The sequence below is a fragment of the Lithobates pipiens genome, unplaced genomic scaffold, assembly GCF_037356315.1.
Source record: "Lithobates pipiens isolate NorthernLeopardFrog02 unplaced genomic scaffold, aLitPip1_a1.2 Scaffold_1, whole genome shotgun sequence".
NCBI lineage: Eukaryota > Metazoa > Chordata > Amphibia > Anura > Ranidae > Lithobates > Lithobates pipiens.
In genome coordinates, this window is record NW_027507685.1 from 65416318 (window position 1) to 65440447 (window position 24130).

At 42.5% G+C, this 24130-nt stretch overlaps 1 protein-coding gene across 3 annotated transcripts in view; it reads right to left on the reverse strand.

Moving 5' to 3' along the window:
- Positions 1-8380: 8380 nt before the first annotated feature.
- The window catches only part of VAMP7 (vesicle associated membrane protein 7), a 51208-nt gene continuing 35458 nt past the window's right edge, over positions 8381-24130 (reverse strand). For all 3 annotated transcript variants that reach the window (XM_077451021.1, XM_077451080.1, XM_077451119.1), the window contains exons 4-8: positions 23752-23889; positions 21087-21177; positions 17918-17985; positions 13748-13840; positions 8381-11928 (exon numbers count right to left, since the gene is read on the reverse strand). In XM_077451021.1, the coding sequence (XP_077307147.1) occupies positions 11860-11928; positions 13748-13840; positions 17918-17985; positions 21087-21177; positions 23752-23889 (459 nt within the window). In that variant the 3' untranslated portion in view covers positions 8381-11859. The remainder of the gene's footprint in view (positions 11929-13747; positions 13841-17917; positions 17986-21086; positions 21178-23751; positions 23890-24130) is intronic.

Genomic DNA, 24130 nt, shown 5'->3' on the forward strand with positions numbered 1-24130 from the left:
CCGAAGAGGGGAATTTTTGGCTTCTATCGACATCAAGGCTGTATATCTCCATGTGCCAATATTTCCCGCTCACCAGAAGTTTCTGTTCTGCACTTCGAAGTAGAAAATCATCATTTTCAATTTGTGGCCCTGCCTTTCGGTCTAGCCACAGCACCACAGGTGTTCTCAAAGATTCTGGCGCCTCCTTTTAGCCAGATTAAGGGCTCAAGGCAGTCCGGTCCTACCCTATTTAGAAGATAGATTATTCAGTTTCAGGGCTAAACCACAGTCTGGTTACAACGGTAAGTTACCTGGAATCTCTAGGCTGGATTCTGAACCTATAAAAATCCTCCTTAAAACCATTAAGGAGAGTACAGTACCTGGGTCTGATCATGGGTACCATACAGAAAAAGGTATTTCTACCCCAGAAAAGAATCGGTCCCATTGTAGAACTAATGCAACTCATCAAGGTAAAAAAAGCCTTCCATTTGGTTGTGCATGAGACTATTGGGAAAATGGTGGCCTCCTTCGAGGCTGTCCCTTATGCGCAGTTTCATTCAAGATTGCTACAAAACGCAATCCTGTCGGCCTGGAACAAGAAGGTTCATGCCTTTTTGATTTTTTTCAATTCATCTGACTCCCGACGTACATCAGAGCCTAAATTGGTGGTGGATATTTGGCAACCTTCAAAAGGGAAAATCGTTTCTACCAGTCTCTTGGAAAGTGACTACGGATTCCAATCTTCTAGCCTGGGGAGCAGTTCTGGAAGAGGCTTCTGTCCAGGGGCAATGGTCCATGTTGGAAAGGACCGTGCCTATTAACATTTTGGAGATTTGGGCAGTTTGTCTAGCTCTAACGGCCTGAACGGTCAGACTGAGGGACTGTCCTGTCAGGATTCAGTCCAACAATGCCACGGCTGTCGCTTACATCAATCACCAGGGGGGCATGAGGAGTCGTTCAGCCCAAAAAGAGGTGAATAGTGTTCTGTCTTAGGCAAGGGATGTGGTGTTCTGCCCATCGGCAGTATTCATTCCTGGGATAGAGAATTGGCAGGCGAACTACTTGAGTCACCAACAATTCTTTCTGGGAGAATGGTCTCTTTACCCCGACATCTTCCTAGGGATATGTCAGAGATGGGGTACTCCCGACGTAGACCTGTTCGCGTCCAGATTTAATAACAAGGTTGACGACTTTGTGTTGAGAACAGGATCCGCTAGCTCAGTGTTTCTCAACTCCACTCCTCAAGGTGCCCCAACAGGTCACGTTTCAGGATTTCCCTCAGCTGACATGGCTGTGGTAATTGCCAAGCAGTGAAACTGATCAAATCACCTGTGCAAAATAAGAGAAAACATGACCTGTTGGGGCACCTTGAGAACTGGAGTTGAGAAATACTGCGCTAGCTTGCGGAACAGATGCATTAGTCTTCCCATGGGATCAGTTTTCTCTGATCTATGCATTTCTTCCAGTTCTGTAAATGAGTTAAAAGTCAGTGTTCAGGAAAGGTTTTGTTTTATTTTCAACATTAACAAAACTGCTTTGTGCTTTTTTTTTTTTTTTTTTTTGCCCTTCTCTTGGCATGTTAAAGAAACACTTTGCATGCCCAAGGAGCAGCACACTCGGCAATTAAATGGCCAACAAGCCTGAAAAAATATGTAGTCCTTGCTGAGGGGAAAAAAAAATGACCAAGTTCAAAGTTTGAACTTCAAACTAATAAAGTATTTTAACATCTAAATCAGTGGACAAAATGCCAACATCTGGAAACTTGACTGGTGATGAGAATAGCCACTTAAAATGCCAGATATGGGGGTGTGCAATGGATCGGTTTTAATATACTTTGTAAATAGCACCCTATATATTTATATGCCAGTGGTAGTTGTATCTGCATTATGCCCTGATAAAATAACATTTAATTACAGTGCAGGTCAGTGTGATGATTACATCAGCTAAGCACTTATGTACAAGTTTCGTATAAAAACACAATTTTTAACATGTAAAACAAGTGGCCTAATGCACAATTCTGAGTGAGATTCTTTTTGAACCAAAGATGTGGGCTTTATTTTTTTGATTGTGCATTGTACTACAGTAGAATAAAAAAAATAAAAAAATACTATGCATATACAATATACTAAACCTAGTATTGACAAGATATCATCTCTATTAAAGAAGAGGATACATAGAGGTGGTTGTCCATATAAAAAAAAAAAAAATTGGCAGGGACGGGAAACAAGAAAATTACTTCTCATTAGTGTATATATATTATTTATATAATTAAATGAAACAGTATATTATAAACTTTATGGTCAGGCAGCTGTGTACCTGGTGGGTGGTGGCCATTCCAGTATTCAAAAGCTGTGCCTCCTCCCTGTCTGTGATAGGCGGAACACTCAATTTCCCAACATTCAGGGTTCCGCCTATCACGGACATCTGCATATCCTCATAACACAGACGGGGATGTCTGTGATAGGCTGAACACTGCCTGCTGTGAAATTGAGTGTTCTGCCTATCACAGACTAGGAGGCGTGGCTTTTGAACACTGTAATGTCTGCATGACACCCTGATCAGGTAGCCAAACGGCAGCTTGTGGTTGTTAGGGGTAGTGTTATGGTGCCAACTTGCCAAGTCATTGCAAGCCTTATAGCCAAAGTCAAGTCGAGTCATTTATTGAAATCAGTCAAGCAAGTCCTCAAACAGGTGACTTAAGTCAAGTCATGTGACTCAAGTCCCCCACCTCTGCCACATAGTAATTACTATGGCTCTGTGTCCCCTGACGTACAGCAAAGAAAAGGATTTTTATTTTTTATTTTTTTTGGTATGTTTAACAGATTCTGGTCCCTTAAAGCAGATTACACAGCACAGTGCTTGTGCTGTGTAATCTGCCCCCCTCTAAACTGTAAAAACGACCTGAATCTGTCACTTCCTATATGCCCTCTCTAAGCTGACCACGATAACCAGGGCTACTCAGCGGCCCCTCCTGCAGAAGCGATTTCTCGGAGCTGTAAAGTGGCTGCAACTCATGTGACCGGCTTGAAGACAGCTCTAAAGAGTTATTTCTTATGCTTGTTTTTTTTACAAAGGACTTGGATTGTGTTGTATGCCAGCCTCTAATAGAGGGGCTGGCAGTGAATAATATTTTAGATATAACAAACACTTTAAATACAGCAGCAGGTGCCTGCACTTTTTAACAACCAGCATATTTTTTTTTTTTTTTTGCCATGTGCCACCCAAAAACACATCTACAAATGAACCCTGGGTGCGTTTCCTATGACTTCTAAGGTGCTACTAAAGATGCAGCATATGCAGTACTTTTCAAATTGCAGTGATGTGAAGTCTCCTTGGCTTTAAAGGGAAATAATTTTGATCTACCTTTGTCCTGCTGGAAAGTTGCACCAGTGGGAAAGAGGTCTTGCATTGGGGGGGAAGATGTAAGAAAATGTGTAGTGAATAGTAGGCCGTGTGTGCACATGCCTGATGATGTGTTCACATTCCATGCTGATTTTAGCAGTATGTTGGTGTTACTAAACCCAGGACCCTGCATTCACTATATCTGGTCTCCCACAGTACACAAATACAATTAGTTTATTAAATATAAACTGTTAAATACCTTTTCTCACCAGCAGTATATAGCAGTCTTGTGACTTCGATCAGTGTCTGGTTAAAGCTTGTAGGAGTTTTCATGCTCCTGACTGTTCTTTTTTAGGCTGCATGATCCTTGACCCTCTGTCTGCTGTCTGGACAGTGCTTATGTACTGTGCTGATCACATGCACCCCCCTCTCTCTCCCCCAAAAAATTATAATGATACACTCCAAACTGAGCATGTGTAGAGTGCCTCCAAGGCTCTGTTGTGGGTTTAGTAACATTAACATGTAGCAAATGTGGAGGAAGAGCTACATCTTATTGGTTAGTATATGCATTGCAAGCTCCTAGCACAGTTTAGGAAGCCATTGAAGGTGATATGTACAATTAAGCCCAGTGTCTCTCAAAATAAAAATTTCATATAGGACTTTAATCATAGACCTCGAGTTACAGTTGTGCTCATAAGTTTAATACTCTTTCAGAATTTATGATTTCTTGGCCATGTTTCAGAGAATATGAATGATAACACAAACGTTTCTTTCACTCATGGTTAGTGGTTGATCATAAAATGGCTTCAACCAACTGACTGTGTTTACTCTTTTTAAATCATAATGGCAAACTACCTAAATGCCCCTGATAAAAAGTTTACATACCCTGGTGATTTTAGCCTGATAACATGCACACAAGTTGACACAAAGGGGTTTGAATGGCTATTAAAGGTAACCATCCTCACCTGTCATCTGTTTGCTTGTAATTAAGAGAGGGTGTGTGAGTGTGTACAAAAGCTCAATGAGTTTCTGAATGCCTGACAAACCCTTGTATCTTTCATCCAGTGCTGCACTGACGTTTTTGAATTCTAAATCATGGGGAAAGCATAAGAATTGTCAAAGGATCTGCAGAAAAAAAGGTAGTTGAACTGTATAAAAAGATATGCAAGGAATTGAGAATGCCAATTAGCAGTGTTCAAACTAATCAAGAAGTGGAAAATGAGGGGTTCTGTTGAAACCAAACCACAGTCAGGTAGACCAACTGAAATATCAGCCCCAACTGCCAGGAAAATTGTTCAGAAAGCAAAGAAAAACCCACAAATAACTTCAGGTGAAATACAGGACTCTCTCTGAAAACATGTGGTGTGGCTGTTTTTCAAGATGCACAATAAGGAGACACTTGAAGAAAGGTGGGCTGTGTGGTCCAGTCGCCAGAAGAAAGCCATTACTACGCAAATGGCACAAAGTATCCCACTTACAATATACCAAACAGCACAGAGACAAGCCTCAAACCTTCTGGCATAAAGTTATTTGAAGTGATGAGACCAAAATTGAGCTTTTTAGCCACAAACATAAACACTACATTTGGAGGGGAGTCAACCAGGCCTATGATGGAAGGTACACCATTCCTACTGTGAAACACGGAGGTGGATGGCTGATGTTTTGGGGATGTGTGAGCTACAAAGGCACAGGCAATTTGGTCAAAATTGATGGAAAGATGAACGCAGTATGTTATCAAAAAATATTGGAGGAACATTTGCATTCATCAGCCAGGAAGCTGCACATGGGACGTACTTGGACTTTCCAACATGAGGCGACCTGTCATTGGCTACAGCAGAATAAAGTGAAGGTTCTGGAGTGGCCATCTCAGTCTTCTGCCCTCAATATCATTGAGCGACTCTGGAGAGATCTCAAATGTGCAGTTCATGCAAGACAGCCCAAGAATTTACAGGAACTGGAGGCTTTTTGCAAAGAAGAATGGACAGCTTTACCATCTGAAGAGCCTCATCCACAAGACTTCAAGCGGTCATTGATGTTAAAGGGGGGCATTACACAATATTAAGAACTGGGGTATGTAAACTTTTGATCAGGGTCATTTCTGTTGCCATTATGATTTAAAAAGAGTAAACACTAACCATGAGTGAAAGAAGTTTGTGTTATTCATATTCTCTGAAAAATGGCCAAGAAATCATAAATTCTGCCAGGGTATGTAAACTTATGAGCACAACTGTATATGCATGCTGCCTTCAGATGAATGGACACTGACAAAGAACTATGCTAGGGCCCCCTCGTTCATGCTCATTTAAACCACCCCCACTCCATTGGACTCTTTTCTCTGTCCTTAGGTGTTGGACCTCTTGTTTTAGAAAGAGGATTTTTTTTTTCTTAACTCAAGAATTAACTGCTTATTGAAAAATCAAACCAAACCTTCTGCACGCCAGAGAAATGTGCGGCCACATACAGTCACAAATCTTCAACCGGTTTGATTTATGCACATGCTGTGCTGCCACGTATCGGGGAAAACGCAAATGTGAGACTCCAAGACCCCTTTCACACTGGAGGTGTTTTTCAGGTGCTTTAGCTGTAAAAATAGTGCCTGAAAAATGCCTCATCTGCAATCCCAGTGTGAAAGCCAGAGGGCTTTCACACTGGGGTGCTGTGCTGGCAGGATGTCAAAAGTCCTGCTAGCAGCTCATTGAGGCGCTTTAGGAGTGGTGTATACACTGCTCCTAAAGTGCCCCTGCCCATTGAAATCAATGGGAAGCGCCTCGGCAGTGCCACTTTTAACCCTTTATTCAGTCGCTAGCAGGGGTTAAAAGCGCTCCCCCCCCCCCAAAAAAAAGCACCTCTAAAACTACAGTTAAGTGTCACTAAAACTAGTGGCGCTTTACCGCCGACAGTCCCACACTGTCAGTGTGAAGGGGCTCTAAAAGATAGTGAACAGAGGGTGCACAAGTTTGTTGAAAAAGGTAATGTGCTAAATTATTATTAAAAGGAATATGGATATATACTCACAAATAATGACATGAATGTAGCATAACAGTCCAAGAGGTGCTCCGCCAGCCTGGTCTGCTACACAAATCCCAAATGTGAGATGAAAGTCCAAAGAGCCATCACGTTTCGAGAGGCATACCTCTTCCTTAGAGCTAGCCCCTTTGAAACATGTCAACTTTTAGGACATTCATCTGATGTTTGGGATCTGTGTAGCAGATCAGGCAGTGCTTTTCAATGCTAGAAACTATAGTTTAGATCATGGGAGCTCAGCCTGTGGCCCTCCAGCTGCTGCGGAACTACAAGTCCCATGAGCCAATGCCATACTGATAGTTACAAGCATGACTCCCAAAGGCAGAGGCATGATGGGACTTTTAGTTCTGCAACAGCTGTAGGGCCACAGGTTGAGCACTCCTGGTTTAGCTCCTATGAATGGAGGAGAGAGGGTGGGCATAGCAGGCACTCTTGACAAGTGCCTATGACCGGTCCTGCTGGATCACTTTTACACTGGGCAAGGTGGTGGTCCTCTCCTTTCCAGGCTCTGCCATTCCACTGGGTAGCCCGGGATGAAAGATGGCCTGTCTGCTGGCTGACCATAGAGCTAAAGGAGGGATTTGTGTTCCCTGATTAGCTCTATGAAACTGGAAGACAAGGATTTTGTCACTTCCAGTTTTGATTTATTTACAAGGCGTTGTCAGCTTGTAACAGCATCTGATTAAACCAATCTTTGATTAGATGCTTTTAAAGACAGAGGAGAGATCTGGGGTCTAATAGACGCCAGATTTCTAATTAAAGAGTACCTGTCACTGCCTATGCTATCACAAGGGATGTTGTACATGAACTTTCTGAGCTAGCACCATGTTTGGATCATTGTTAATCCTGACAGATTGGCAGTCATAAATTATCAGATGCCTTGCATGTTGCAGCCTCCCATTTCTTGTAGGAAATGTTCACTATCTGGGTTTCAGACACAAGGCGGACCATTACGAAAAAATCTGATTTAATACAATCAGTCCCTCATCCACAATTATACAGAATTTATATAGCACCAACAGTTTGCACAGCGCTTACCAAAATGAAGGCATCCATTACAATTTGGTACAAGAGGAATCGAGGGTCCTGCTCATTAGTGCTTACAATTGTCTTTGATTGCAAATGTGAAGGTATTACAACTCCGTTATCAATATCATCACCAGCAACAATAAAGAGAACACTTGGTTTATCCTATAGCAGTGATTGCAAACCTTGGCACGCCAGATGTGTGGGAACTACATTTCCCATGATGTTCACCTACACTGCAGAGTGCATAAGCATCATGGCAAATGTAGTTCCAAAACATCTGGGGTATCAAGGTTTGCCATCACTGTCCTATAGCATTGCTCTTCTACTAATCAAAACTGCAGAACCTCTCACCAGGGAGGCAGCAATGATACGAGTATGGATTGCTGCTGTAGGAGCAGTTGAGCATTCTCCAGTTGTTAGTGAGTTGCCACCTGAAACAGAGATAACTAGGGTGACTTGGCCCCCCCAAGCTGATCTGTTTTTATTCTGACTGTACTTTGTGCAAGGAAACAGACTAGGGGTGAAATAAAGAGATTTTCAATTCTTCTAAAAGTGCTATGGATTTTCTTTAATTTTCAGCAGTCTTAACACATCAGATTAAAAAATAAAAACAGTACATACGTAAAGCAAAAATGATCTCATTAGGTTAAGAAAACGTATGGAGGGAAAACAAGGATTCATTAAACAAATGCCAACATACTGAATAGGAACACTGTATAACAATCACATTCTGAGTGCAATTCTCATCCCAACAGGAGGAAAGTCTTTTAGTCCTCATCATAACAGCTGTACCATTGTTCAAAGGACATACAGAGTGCAACAGAAAAATACATCCCACAGGCTTCAGCAAGCAAAGTGCCATTTGGAAGTTTTCCATATTAATGTGGATGTATAAGGACACAAGGGTGACCATAAATGAGCCAATCGTTAAGGCCGAGAAAGATTTGCTGCAATGACTGTTCTGTCTGTGTCTCTATTATAGGAAGCCTATGTTGTTTCCCCCCCCCCCCCCTCTCTCCTATATATGGTTTATACAGTTGTAAGGTGAATTGGTGTCTCCAGAAGGCAGGCACCGATGTGGAAAAGAAGACCTGGCTCTCAGTCTCTGCTCTAATTCATTCCAAAGGTGTTCTATTGTGTGTAGGCCAGGACTGTACAGGCCAGTGACATTCATCCACCCCAAACGCACTCATCCATGTCTTTATGGACCTTGTTTTGTGCACTGGTCCAAATCATTTGGTGGAGGGGGGGGGGGGTGATGGTGTGGAGTTGTCTTTCAGGGGTTGGGCTTGGCCCCTTAGTTCCAGTGAAGGGAACTCTTACAGCGTTAGCATGCCAACACATTTTTGGCTATTTTACGCTTACAACTTTGTGGAAATAGTTTAAGGATGGCTACACAGCATGCAAATATTCTCCTGCTCTAACAGTGGTAGCCCAGAGGTATGGAAACTTCTTAATGCTGGTCGTCTTGCTGCCTTCTCAGGATATTGGGCATCCTCAAACTGGAGACTAGCAAAACAGAAAGAGAAAAGGGGCACCAATCGAATGCATTACCACAACATCATTTATTAAAAGAGCAATATATACAAACAAAAGTAATTGATATAAACATGTCACGAGTGTCCTCCACTGCATGAAAGTCTATTAATGTTCATCGGTTCTGCCAGAAGACCAGGAGGTATCCAAATGGCTGAGCCATTTAGATACGTCCTGGTCTTCTGGCAGGACCAATGGCCATTAACAGACCTTCATGCAGTGGAGGGCACTCGTGTTTATATTAACTACGTTTGTGAGTATATATTGCCCTTTTTAATTTATTTATTTTAGGTACTTATATAGCACCGTCAATTTACACAGCGTTTTTACATATACATTCACATCAGTCCTTTTCCTCAAGGAGTTTACAATCTAGGGTCTCTAACTCACATTCATACATACACATACTAGCGTCAATTTAGACAGGATGCAATTGACCTACCAGCATGTCTTTGGTGTGTGGCAGGAAACCAAAACGTACCCAGAGGAAACCCACACAGGCACAGGGAGAACATGCAAACTCCAGGGAGGTAGTGTCGTGGTTGGGATTCGAACCAGCGACCCTTTTTTTTTTTTTTTTGCTGCTAGGCAAAAGTGCTACCCACTACATTAATTAACTATATTGTGCTAATGCACTAGGTCGGTGCACCTTTCGCTTTTTGTTTCTGTTTTCTAGTCTCCAGTTTGGGGATGGGACCCTTCCTGTTCCAACGTGGCTGTGCGCCAGTGCACAAAGCAAGGTCCATAAAGACATGGATGAGCGAGTTTGAGGTGGAGGAATTTGACTGACCTGCACAGTGTCCTGACCTTTGGGATGAATTAGAGCAGAGACTGCGAGCCAGGCCTTCTTGTTCAACATCAGTGCCTGACCTCACAAATGCGCTTCTGGAAGAATGTTCAAACATTCCCATAGACACACTCCTAAACCTTGTGGACAGTCTTCCCAGAAGAGTTGAAGCTGTTACAGCTGCAAAGGGTGGGCCAACTCAATATTGAACCCTACGGACTAAGACTGGGATGCCATTAAAATTCATGTGCGTGTATAAAAGGCAGGCATCCCAATACTTTTAGTAATATAGTGTGCGTAAATTCTAATATATAAAACATACCCAGGTAAGAGGGTATTAAGTCCACAATGATTCTGAGCAGAATGTGTTAGATTTATTAAGCCTCTGAAATAAATTGGCTCATAAAACACAGAATGGCTTAATATTTTATTAGATAAATTAGGAATTAAACAGGATTTTGAAATCTCTATATGTAAGAATTACATTTATAACATAAAGCACTAAAATAAAAGTAATTTTTCTTTTATTCTTCACCTCCGTATTCAGATGACCAGTCAACCTCACAGAAAGAACTTGAAGACAACTGGCTGGAGGGCTTCGTTCCACACAACTTGAACCTTGATGCCTATTTTAAGTATACCTCGTTACCTTTTCATGGTTGGCTGTATTAGATAAGGCAGCCAATCACAAACTGGTAGGGAACATGAGTGGTCAAGTGCGCCACACAAACAGTAAACACATTTCCATAAAAAAAAAAAAAAAAAAAAAAAAAATGGATGCACCTTCAAATGATTCTGCCACTGCAATATACTGACTTGGGCTCCTTGCATGTCGCAGCCCCCTTGTAAGGAAGACGAAGAACCCTTACTATTTACATAGCATCCATTTGTATTGAAGTGACACCACTCACAGAGTACCTGTATGAGTGATCTTCACAGTTTATCTGCAGATGGTACTTTAACATACATAGTCGGATTGCGCAATCTCCCTTAAGTCTAGCAAAAACTATGTTAAGTAAGTTACTGCTTAATAAAAAAAATCCATGAAATTTAAATCAAAATCATACAGGCCCTAGTAGTTGGTAGATCTGAAGGAAATGATACAATCACCTTGCAAGTCATATGATCAGCTTTTGAGCTTCCATGAAACATGGTTGAGGTTGGAGCACCCTGGGCTAAGGTTTGTTGGATTTTTTTTTTTTTTTTAATGGGGGACACCTTCAATAGGTGGTGGGTAGGTTTGCTACAAATATGCTATAAAAAAAGGACATGAATTAGTTCAAAGAGAAAGAAAAAAACTTCCAAATGTGTTTCAAGCAAATACAAAAACTTTTTTGAAGCAAGTTGTTTGCTCTGCCACTTCAACATGGACTGGCAACCATCTGCCAAGGCTAGATACAGTATAGTTAATAAAGCAATGCCCATATAATATCATTGACAGCGAGTGCTTTACCCACTGAACTATGGAGATAACAATTGGGCAGAACACACCGCACATTTTTAATTCAAAATTGCCGCCTGATCAACCAAGCGATGCTTTAGAGACCAAAAAACATCAACAATACTAATGAGCTTTAGTGAAAAATCAAGAGTGGCTGGAGCAATTCTGCAATGAAATGTGTGGAAGATGTATGCAAGGACAGGTGAGCGATCGCAGGTTTCCAATGGCTTTGAACTGAACAATGTCAAAGTTTGGCATCACCAGCAGAGGCAAGAATGTGCTGTTGGACGGGTTTTAAAAAAAAAAGAAAAAAAAAAAAATTTAAAACCGTAACTTTGGTGAAAAACAGATGAGGGGATATTGAAAGGTAGAGAAAGAGGCTGTGAGGGGTAAAAAATGGTGTAGAAGAAAAATAAACCCCGAAAAAAAACAAAAACCAATGGAGTTACCATGCTCCATCTCCTTCAGGTTTTAGGGTATACAGCGTGACAGACTCCTGGCCAAGTTTCTTCGGACACATTATATAAGGCAGAGAGCTACAATGTCCAGTAAGAATGGAAGGATGCAACGATGAAGGAGAATATCGGACACCTCACAGTGTCGAGGGAAAAGGCTTTTCTATCAAGTCTCTTTTCAGGCGGGATTCTACATGTGTGAATAGGTAGTACTTTGACTTTCTGGTTTCCTGGAGAACACTTTCATGCATCGGAAGACAGAGGAGTTACTTATTCACACAGTTGGGCCACGTCAGCCCTCCGCAAGCTGCCGACACGATGATATAGATAACAACCTGGAGCGGCAAATAAAACAGAATGCATCTTAAGATACGTCCATTGTCAAATTCTATTTAGGCATTAGTGATGAGCTTGGGTTTGGCCTGAACCCAGAGGTAAGCGTTCATCAATGGGGCCAATCAGCTGTGGTCAGGACATTTCCTGCAATGGCACATACACAAAGGGGTGGGGATGCTTGTGACATCAAAGACCAAACAAACATAGAATCATAGTGAAGTGGCCATATAGGGATAACAACATCACAAGCATCCCCGCCCCTTTGTGTATATGCAGTTTCGGGCTGGGAATGTGGCAAGCTTGTTGCCTGTTCTTTTATGTTTGGTTTCCATTACATTCATTTGTACCAAGAATACCGTCTCATTGATACCGGACAACAAATAAAAGGGCTTACATTCTTTCCCTGACTGCTTCAATGACATCATCGTAAAATCATACTTCCTGTTCACTGAAAATATAAAAACAGTTGTCTGGAGAAAGGGTCTCCAAACTTTCTAAACAAAGGGCCAGTTTACTGACCTTCAGACTTTACACTATGCCAGTGGGAGGAATAGCGCCCAGTCACTCACGCCAGTGGGAGGAATAGCACCCCATCCCTGATGCCAGTGGGAGGAATAGCACCCCATCCCTGATGCCAGTGGGAGGAATAGCACCCCATCCCTGACGCCAGTGGGAGGAATAGCACCCCAACCACTGACACCACTTCATTGGTGTCAGTGAGAGGAATAGTGCCTCAAGGCCCAGATAAAGGCAAGAAAAGGGCCACAGGTTAGAGACCAGTGGCAAAAAGCCACACATCTTCATTAAAGAGACCCTGTCACAAGAGCAATATAGATTCTGTCTTTGCAACCTGCATATCTGTTTCTTGATAGGTTTCTTTTAATGTGTATGTAGAGCAAAAATGTGTTCCTGCTGGGGAGATTCACCCTCTCTATTGGTCCTAATGACCAATGTTTCTGGTGCAGAAAGTGGTGGGAAAAACATTTGAGTTGTTCCAGGAACAAGAGGTTAAGAGAAAAGTTCCATTGTGGAAATCTGTTCTGGGGACAAGGACCAAGAGGAGATATCCCCCCTCTTACTCCCCATCAAGGAAAGGGACAGAAATAAAACATGAAAGGGATATTAAAAGGATAAAGTTCATCTTTGGGAGCATGTTACACTTTACACCAAAATTTAGGGTGCAACATGCTCATCTCCCTACACTGGCTGTCACAATTTAAAAATAGTACTGCTCTGCAGGGCTCCACCTACACAGCCACATTGTTTATCTAAAGTGATCTGTAAAACGAATGGACTACAAGTACAGTCTCCACCTCAGCAGACAGCTTGTAGTCCTCAATGAACGGCAAGAGTGCTGATGAGCGCTCTAGTAGTTAATTGATTTTCCCGCTCTTCGGGAACTGTCTGCCTGTACAGGAGGTACGGGCAAACAGGAGGTACGGGCAAACAGCTATATGGAGGGTCTGAAGGAGTGTGACATTGCACCCATGATCTACTGTACATGAGTGCAATGCTTTTCAGGATCCTGTGTGAAGAAGTAATAAATATACACTTTTTTCTGCAGAAATATGTGCATTTATTATTTTTTCCCCAGAAGGTGATCCTTTAACTATTCCCTACTCTAGCCAAAGTTTTTCCTATAGTATAAGCTCTGCTAAGTCACCCTCAAAGCAAGGCTGTACCGTGCAGAGTTTGAATATTCTGCAATACTGTATGGTAGTCTAAAGTAAAGGCCTCTTCATTTGCAGGTCCTGCTTTGTTACTTTTTACCCAAAGACAGTGTCACTTTCACCCAAAATGCATTAGAAGAATACTTACTATTGTTACAACAACAATAATGATGGTCAACTTCAAATTCTTCATGCACATAGCTCGAGCCAGGTTTCTGCTTGTGGTCTTAAAGGTGACAGACTAGAAAAATAAAATGTACCAATTACAGAGCAGAAGCATTTTCTTTTAGGTTTTCCCTCAAAAAATGTTTTATGGCAGCTGAGCCAAAGTCAGCTTCACATTCTTTTAAATAAGATTTCTTATCAAAGTTCTTAGTGCAGGGTGGTAAAGGAAGTCGTATGTAGTAAATATGGCCCATTTCATTACCCTTGTTCTGGACTTCACTCAGAACTTACAGAACTGTGTGAACTGCTTTTAAAAGGGAATGTATAACATTTGTATAGATTTCCCTTCCTAATTATCTTAGGGACTAAAACATACAGCATCAAAAAAAGTTATTTTTAGTTAAAGTGGTTGTAAAGGTAAATATTTTTTCACCTCAATGCATTCTATGCATTAAGGTGAAAAAACATCTCACAGTGCTGGCGCCCCCAGTCCCCCCATTTTACTTACCAGACCCCTCGAAATTGCCGCCCCTGACGTCCTCTTCTCTGCTCAGCCTGGCCGCTGATTGGCTGGAGTGGATGGATTGAATGGATTGGCTGGCGCTGCTGTCAATTACATCCAATGACGTGGCACGACGGGGGGCGGGTCGAGTGATACAGCGAGTGGCTATAGCCACCGGCTGTATCGCGGGAGCACGTCTGCAAGTGCTTCTCACAATGCGAGGGAGCTCGCATGAACGTGAGAAGTACTTGTGTGAGGAAGCCGAGACAGCCACTGAGGGACCCCAGAAGACCAGGTTCGGGGCCACTCTGTGCAAAACGAGCTGCACAGTGGAGCCAAGTATAAAATTTTTTTTTTTTTTTTTTTTTTTTTAAATAACAAAGACAACTTTACAACCCCTTTAACTTATATTTACGTATTGCCAACTTCTTATTTACAGCCAGTAGGTGGAGCTCTAAGCTTTTTTTTTTTTTTACAAGATTACCAGGCTGGTCATCACATTTACTCCAGCAGTCCCCAGGGACTGTAATCCCGCTGTTTACATAAATGACACACAACTGAAGAGATTGGAGGAGAGGTTTGAGGTTTATTCCCCACCCCTCACTGACAGGGAGGGAGAGAGAGAGAGAGAGAGAGAGAGAGAGAGAGAGAGAAAGAAAAAGAAAATGAGAAAGAGAAAGAAAGATAAAGAAAGATAAAGATAACAGCTTCTGATCCTTAACCCCTTCACGCCTAAGGGTAAACAAAATCTAAATGTCTAAGCCCAAATTTCCAACTTTGATATGCAATAATAAAACCGTACATACAGTGGTGTGAAAAAGTGTTTGCCCCCTTCCTCATTTCCTGTTCCTTTGCATGTTTGTCACACTTAAGTGTTTCGGGAAACATTAAACAATAGTCAAGGACAACACAAGTAAACACAAAATGCAATTTGTAAATGAAGGTGTTTATTATTAAAGGTGAAAAAAAGTCCAAACCATCATGGCCCTGTGTGAAAAAGTGATTGCCCCCCTTGTTAAAACATACTATAACTGTGGTTGTCCACACCTGAGTTCAATTTCTCTAGCCACACCCAGGCCTGATTATTGCCACACCTGTTCACAATCAAGGCATCACTTAAATAGGAGCTGCTTGACACAGTAAGGTCCACCAGAAGATCCTTAAAAGCTACACATCATGCCGAGACCCAAAGAAATTCAGGAACAATTGAGAAAGAAAGTAATTGAGATCTATCAGTCTGGAAAGGGTTATAAAGCCATTTCCAAAGCTTTGGGAATCCAGCGAACCACAGTGAGAGCAATTATCCACAAATGGGGAAGACATGGAACAGTGGTGAACCTTCCCAGGAGTGGCCGGCCGCCCAAAATTACCCCAAGAGCGCAGCGACGACTCATCCAAGAGGTCACAAAAGACCCCACAACAACGTCCAAGGAACTGCAGGCCTCACTTGCCTCAGTTAAGGTCAGCGTTCATACCTCCACCATCAGGAAAAGACTGGGCAAAAATGGCCTGCATGGCAGAGTTCCAAGGAGAAAACCACTGCTGAGCAAAAAGAACATCAAAGCTCATCTCAATTTCTCCACAACACATCTTGATGATCCCCAAGACTTTTGGGACAACATTCTGTGGACCGATGAGACAAAAGTGGAACTCTTTGGAAGGTGTGTGTCCAAGTATATCTGGCGTAGAAGGAACACTGCATTTCATAAAAAGAACATTATACCAACAGTAAAATATGGTGGTGGTAGTGTGATGGTCTGGGGCTGTTTTGCTGCTTCAGGACCTGGAAGACTTGCCGTGATAAAAGGAACTATGAATTCTGCTGTCTACCAAGAGATCCTGAAGGAGAATGTCCGACCATCTGTTCGTGTACTCAAGCTGAAAGGAACTTGGGTTCTGCAGCAGGACAATGATCCTAAACACACCAGCAAGTCCACCACCGAATGGCTGAAGAAAAACAAAATGAAGACTTTGGAGTGGCCTAGCCAAAGTCCTGACCTGAATCCTATTGAGATGTTGTGGTATGACCTTAAAAAGGCCGTTCATGCTCGAAAACCCTCTAATGTAACTGAATTAGGACAATTCTGCAAAGATGAGTGGGCCAAAATTCCTCCAGGACGCTGTAAAAGCCTCATTGCACGTTATCGCAAACGCTTGGTTGCAGTTGTTGCTGCTAAGGGTGGCCCAACCAGTTATTAGGTTTAGGGGGCAATCACTTTTTCACACAGGGCCATGATGGTTTGGATTTTTTTTCACCTTTAATAATAAACACCTTCATTTACAAATTGCATTTTGTGTTTACTTGTGTTGTCCTTGACTATTGTTTAAATTGGTTTGATGTTCCGAAACACTTAAGTGTGACAAACATGCAAAGGAACAGGAAATGAGGAAGGGGGCAAACACTTTTTCACACCACTGTATCACCACAACTACTTTGTGCATCCAGGTGGATTATACTGTTTTTTTCAGGAAAAAATTGGGCCTTCATTTGGTAGTAAATGGTAATGGATATCTCCTGATTTTTTTTATTATCTAAGGTAAACTTGCCCAAAATAGTAAACAAAAAAAAAAGTTTGAAAATGTAACTGTATATTTCTTGCTATGACCATAACCTTCCACCAAAGAACAGCCCAAAATAAATTCTGCCCCTGTGACCGCAATGACACATATGTGTATGTTCGTTGTAAAAACACACTGACACTGATACTAATTAAAAAAAAAAAAAAAATCCTGTCCAAAAAATACTGACCCTGGCGTTTGACCCTGAACTTGACCCAAATACTAACCCTGGGGCTGACTTAGATCAAACCTTGATCTAGGTGTTTTTATTTTTTTTCTCCACACACACGCACACTTTTTTGTTTTCCTATCTCTGCAAGGACAGAGAGCGATACAATGCATCAGTCTCGTCCATTGACAGGCACAAAACACAGGGGCAGGCTTCACAGCGAGACCCCTTTCACATTGGGGTGGTTTTCAAGCACTTTAGTGCTGGAAATGGCCTCTGCTAAGCGCCTGAAAACCACCTCCTATTCATTCAAGTGTGATTTTTCACACTGGGCGGTGCACTTGCAGGATGTTCTGAAAAGTCCTGCAAGCAGCATCTTTGGGGTGGTTTGGGAGCACTGTATATAGCGTTCCCAAAACGCCTTGCCCATGGGAATGAATGGGCAGTGCTTCAGAAGCGCCACATCACAAGAGTTTTTTTTTTTAACACCATCTAAAAACGGGTGGGCACTTTAGCGAGAACACGGCCACGGCCCCAGTGTGAAAGGGGTCTGACTGATTGCTGTAATACCCAATCAGAGGCCATCACAGTGATCAGGTGATCATTAGAACAGGGCCCATGTCTTTTGGCAAGACCCCAGGCTTTGTGCTGGGAGCACGGCCTGTGACTGGCTCCCAGCACAAAGGGAGATACACAAATATGTGGCCCCAGAGAAAAAAGCCCAGTGCAGTGGGGCCGCATATTTGCGTACAGTCAGTGTGAAGGGGTTAAAATGGATGCACCATGTATCTAATGTTTATTTTTTATTTGTAAAACAAAGATTTGATAAAAAAAAAAAAAAAAAAAATAAAGTTCATATTGACCATACTTAAATTAAAAACATTGATCTACAATATGATGTCATAAAATATCCGAACACTTACAGAGTCAACCAGGTTCTCAGTTTTATCTATTAATAACTCTAACCGCTCTCCTCTTTGCGCCACAAGATCTGTAAATAAGCAACATGAAAACAAGTTACAATAAAGAAACTTTTTATTCCAAATAAAGCAACGCAACAAAAGAAGGTCAGGTTCATGCAACATATATATGCATGTTGGTGTGCGTTGTAGTGTGCTGTGCTACAATGTGTTATTTTTATGCACTGCAAACTTTACAGAGCCTTGGAATGCACTGAACACAAACACAATCTATTGTGATTTTTCAGCAGATGCGTCAGACAAGGGACCTAGGCTAGGACTGCCAGGACAGTCACCAGTGTACGTCATTCAGCTGACATGATGATCATGGTGGTCGAAACCTAACACTTAACCTAAATCTCTGACCCTTCAAATGGAATAGTCAATATTATATAAAAACTATAAAATGCACATAAAATAATCTTAGTTGTACACCAATTGTAACATAACCCACCCGCCCCCTCCTCAGTCCGATCTTGGTTTTTGATAGGAGAAATCTCATTACTTCATTCTCTTACAGGCCAATCTTTAGTGTAGTTTGGGAGTGCAGAGAGGGGGAGTATCAGATTTGAATTGCCATTGGAAGCCTCATTCACGAGATTTCTGTTCTTAGTTACATAGTTAGCAAGGTTGAATATAGACACCAGTCCATCCAGTTCAACCTGAGTGTCTACATTGTCCCTATCCCTGTACATTGCACACTCACATCGGTCCCTACTCTCAAGGAGCCCACAATCCAAGGTCCCCATTCATATACTAGGGCCAATTTTGGACAGAAGCCAATTAACCTACCTGCATGTCTTTGGAGTGTGGGAGGAAACCGGAGTACCCGGAGGAAACCCACGCAGGCACAGGGAGAACATGCAAACTTCAGGCAGGTAGAGTCGTGGTTGGGATTCAAACTAGCGACCCTTCTTACTTCTAGATGAGAGTGCTAACCACTACACCACTGTGCCGCCCGTTCTGTTCTGAACAGAAGCAAAAGGAAATCCCTACAGCTGAACAGATATAGAGGAGGAAGACCATCAGGGGAATTCAATAAAGCTAAAAATGACAGATTTCTGGTGGTAGTTTCCTTAGAAATTACCTGCAGATAATTCAGACAAGCATTTGCACCAGTGTCAGTAACATAACTGACACATAGAAAATACAGGTGGTTTTTACTACCACCACTTTATGAACAGATTGCTATGACAAAGATAGATTTTTAAACAATTACTGCCAGTTCTCAGATAAGGAAATTGGAGGCAATTAAAGGCCAAGTTGACTTAGCTCTTTTTATAGGTAAAAAAAAAAGTGCACTTATTTTTTTTTTTTCTAAGGAGCCCATGTTCTGCAGATAGCAGGTGCAATCTCAGGCTCCTGCAGACCCTCAGCATAGTTGTCTGCTCATACCTGGTACAAGCACTCAGTTACCTGAGAGCAGGAAGATCAATGGACTACGAGAGTGCTCACCAGCACTCAAAGTTCATTGAGAACTACAAGCCATCAGCCACAATGGCTGCTGGTACTTGTAGGTATTCAGTCACAGGAAACAGTAAATGAATGACATGGCCATGTGGGCGGAGCCCTGCATGGCCATACAGTTTTCAAATTGTGACAGTGGGTGCCGGAAGAATATCCCCCGTTCGCTATCACAGGGAGGAGGGATCAGGGGTGGGAGAACCTGCAGATCCTGGAACATGTTACATGTTCCACGCTAAAAACGGGTGGAACATGCAACATGTTCCAAAGTCAAACTTATCCTTTAAGTCCAGTCCAGGTACGCCAGTACTCAGTGCAGCATGTCTGAGCTGGGAAGTGATCATGTATGTGACAGATTCCTGCTCAGTATTGCATCCCCGGCCCCACGCTGTCACCCAAAAGCTAAAATTTAAACAAAGGGACCGGGGATACAGGTGATGTCATTACCCAAATAAGGCTATGACAATGGCCATATTTGTGCAATAACTTTTCAGAGGGTGAGGGGAGCCAAATGTAAACCGAGAGACTTGTTACCCATAAGGTTTGCTTTACTTTTGACTGACAGCACGTGACAGTGGGCGGATTCAAAAGCTGCTATTTGACAGCACACAGAAGTGGGCAGATCCATAGCTGCTATTTGGTTTATCAACAGCAAGGCGGCCCTGATGGGGAATTATTCTCTTACTTTCTACCAGGCTACGCCCACATCAGTACAAAATGTCTCAGCCAAGCATATTTACAGGAGCAGTGAAAAATGTGTGAGGGAGCACACTGAGGATGGAGAGTCCAGTATGGACACTGAGGATGGAGAGTCCAGTATGGACACTGAGGATGGAGAGTCCAGTATGGACACTGAGGATGGAGAGTCCAGTATGGACACTGAGGATGGAGAGTCCAGTATGGACACTGAGGATGGAGAGTCCAGTATGGACACTGAGGATGGAGAGTCCAGTATGGACACTGACCTCCTGACTGCGAGCCCCAACAGATTTATGTACCTGATGCTCTTGGTGCCGCGCCTTGTCGGAATCCTAAAGCACCCTTTATTAATGCCCAAGTATGTTTCTATTGTGGTCTGTGCTTTTGCATTCCATGGATAATTACTCTGACAATTTTTTGTCCAGGTGTCACAGGGATATCTGCCCATTAAGATAACATATGGAAAAAAAAAAAAAAAATCTTCCCCATGCTTTTTTTTTTATTAAACAAATATGTCATACTAACCTGCTGTGTGTAATGGTTTTGTACAGAGCATCCCTGATCCTTTCCACTCCTGGCCCCTCCCTCTTGCCTAGTGCCCCAATGGGTTCGCTCCCACAAGCAGTTGCTCTGCGCGTCCATTCACACACAGAGCCATGGCTCCCCCCCCCCCCTCATTGGCTGTGATTGACAGCAGCAGGAGCCAATTACTCACGGTGCTATTTCAGCCAATGAGGAGAGAGTACCCAGAGAGCCGAGGCTCTCATGGACACCGCTGGATCGAGATGGGGCTCGGGTAAGTATTGGGGGGCATGAAGAATGCATGAAGGTAAAAAACCTTGAGCCTTTAGAACCACTTGAATTTTAGTATATAGTATATTTTAGTGTATAGTGAATTATAGTTTATTGTACCTCTGGTACTGATGTTAAATTGGCACACATAACGTGTTTGTTAGCAGGAAGGACATACCTATATTTCGGACCATAATTCCTTTCAATTCATCCACCTGGGCCTGCGTCTCCACTACACGATCCACGCTCTTGTTTTCTGAGTGGTGTTTCTATGGGGAGACAATAGAAGGTAGGGATACAGAGATCTGGAGAACGGTACCCTGCTTCTACATGGTCCTAGGCAGTACAGCTGTAAGGTGCCCCGCCTAAATACTGAGAAAATGGTAATGGTTTGCAGTATTTCACAAAGAATCTGCCATAATTTAGACTGTAAATAAACAGTTTCCATGGTGGGTAGCTTCCAAAAACATATGACAATGTGTTCAGACTTTGGTCTTTAAACATATTAGACTAGTCCTCTTTCTGACTGGTAGGGCCAAGTACTGGGGAGTTTTCGGCTGTCTTCTATATACAGTGATCCCCCCTTTCCTGGTACACCATACACACTTGTTTTAAACTGAGTGCAGTGTGAACAGTTTTCTTCTTGAATCTTCTGTATATATAGTTAAGACAGAAGAATGACACAAAAATCAGATAAAATCTGCCTGGTATGTGGTCACCTGATGCCCTCATTGCTCCAGCGAATGCTCTCCCCTGATCACATGTGTCCATGTGACCGGCTAATGCAGATTGTGTTCATCCAGTGCTGCTCACATGATTGCTGGGGGCTTTTACACACAAAGTCAGACAATCTTCGAATATACAGCTGATCTCACCCATTTATAGTCAACATATTGCATAGACTTCTACCTGTATACCACCTTTGTTCTACCATCAAACCCGCACATACCACTCTGCTTTTTATACATCATCACTGACATAGTAACACATTTTACACTAAGATAATATGAAGGAAGGTCATTAAGTAATATTTACAAAGAAATAATATTAACAAAAAAATTAAAACATCAGCAACAAATAAGAATACATTTTATAGTGCCTTCATCTATCAACCATATATGTGTAGAGGCATTGACTTTTGTAAACAACTCCTCACAATATGTCACAGCTGACAGGGACCTTTGTCCTGCTCTACTCCTGCATGTGCCAATCTCTTTATCAGTAATGGAGGGGCTAGCAAAGTGTTTTAAATTATTCAAATGAATGAACTACGTTGTTTTAATGCCATGCTTATTGATGCAGTATAAGCTGGTCATGCACTGTAAGATTTTATTTTATTTTTTCAGCCCACTAAACAGCGCAGATGGAGAAATCTCCCCTGCTTGCTTTTGTATTCGGACAGACGGCAACTGCAGATACCCAAACAGTGCCTGTATTGGATTTGGTTCAGTCACTGTTCGCCCAACATTTTTCCACCCAGCACATTTGCTTTCCAAATAGAAGAGCAGGAAGGTGCTTACAGGGCCACCATGGCTCAGATCATGACCTGTCCTGATGACATTCACTCCACATATGGCCAGCTTAAGGCAGCACAAAAAAGCGACACCACCCCCCCCCCCCCCCCACCCCCCCAACCCCTTACCAATCCTGCCAGATTTTTTACCGTTCTTACCTGGTGAAACAGGATGTACTGCCTAAAGCAGCCCATAGAGGATTCAATTTTCTTTCCTTCCACCATGGGTGGGAAAAAAAAAAATATATAAATAAGTAATCGGTTGATTCCCCCATCAACACAGTCAGTGTTGATGGGGGAATGCCTACCGCAGAGCCATTATGTTCTGCTGAAGGGGGGCCTTCCCAGCAAGGAAGAACACAATGTTTACTACTAGTGGCTATAGCCACCGGCAGTAATTGCATGTAAAGAATTGGCGGGCTGGTTGCGCCCAAGTGGGGCAATGGATTGACTTGGGTATAATCAGCATGCTTATAGATGGATTGAACCTCAATCAGTCCCCGTTCAACTAGCTGAATTTCGATCCATATATGGCCAGCTTAAAGCCCCGTATGCATGGGCCGAATAGTGCCCAATACCAGCTAGTTCAGTAGATACGGGTCAACATTTGGCCCGTGTATACACGTGCTTGTTTGACAGAAGCCGATCTCCCGGCCAGCTTCTATTGAACAAGCTTGCTGGAAAACCAGCAGCCGATCAGCACTAGCAGCCAATGGATGTGAGTGCTGACCAGCATGTTCTGGCAGAACCAATATTTCATAGTTAGTACAGGACCTTTTTGCTAGCTCCTCAGAACGAAAAAAACCCATCATGTGTACCAGGCTTTAGTCCCGATTACAGGTCCCTCACCGCAATATTCCGATGCAGGGGGCTGATAATCCAGGGCTAAAAATCCAGAGACCACTGGTGCCCTGCCATCCAATTGATGTATCATCTGTGATCTTCTGGGTCCTGTGGCCCCTTCTGCTTGACAACCAATGGGAAGTGCCCACATCACATGTGACATAGCCTCCCAAAACAAAAAAAAAACAGCAGAAAGAAAACATTAGAAAAGAGAAGGATTAGACCGGTGGCATCACATGACTGAAGATTCGGGTGAGTAGAACTGCCGTTTAATCGTTGATATGACAAAAAACGTAGTTAAAGGGGGGAGAAAGGGGCTTTAACTTATGTGAGGTCAGTGAACTTTGGCTGATCGATATGGGTATATAATCAATGCCCTTTGCACTGCATTCATTATTTTTATATATTTCATCAATTTATCAGGATAACATTTAAACTTTCAAATCAAAGAGCCTTGGGATCTCTCATTCTGTGTCTCGGATATTACCAGCTGTGCTGCCAGGACGCTGGAGAACTCGCTGTTCATGGCGTAAGGAAGCGCAGTCTGTGCTCTGGAGCCATAGGTTGTCTGAAACCTCTTCTTGACTTCATTCAAGAAACTAAACGCTTTGGACCGTTCAAAGTCCTAAAAGAACACATGTACCACGTCAGGAACAAAATACTGTACAAAAAGCATGAATATGCTTTACACATTGCATTGTGATCATACTGCAGCTCTCCGATATCCATGTGGACACCATCAACTGCTGGTCATCAGCAGGTACACAGTGTATAGAAAGAAAATTGTGGAAAATAATTGATCGAGCGACCTTGAGCAGCTGTAAAATATACATGTGAAATACTGTGTATGACTATAAATGAAATGT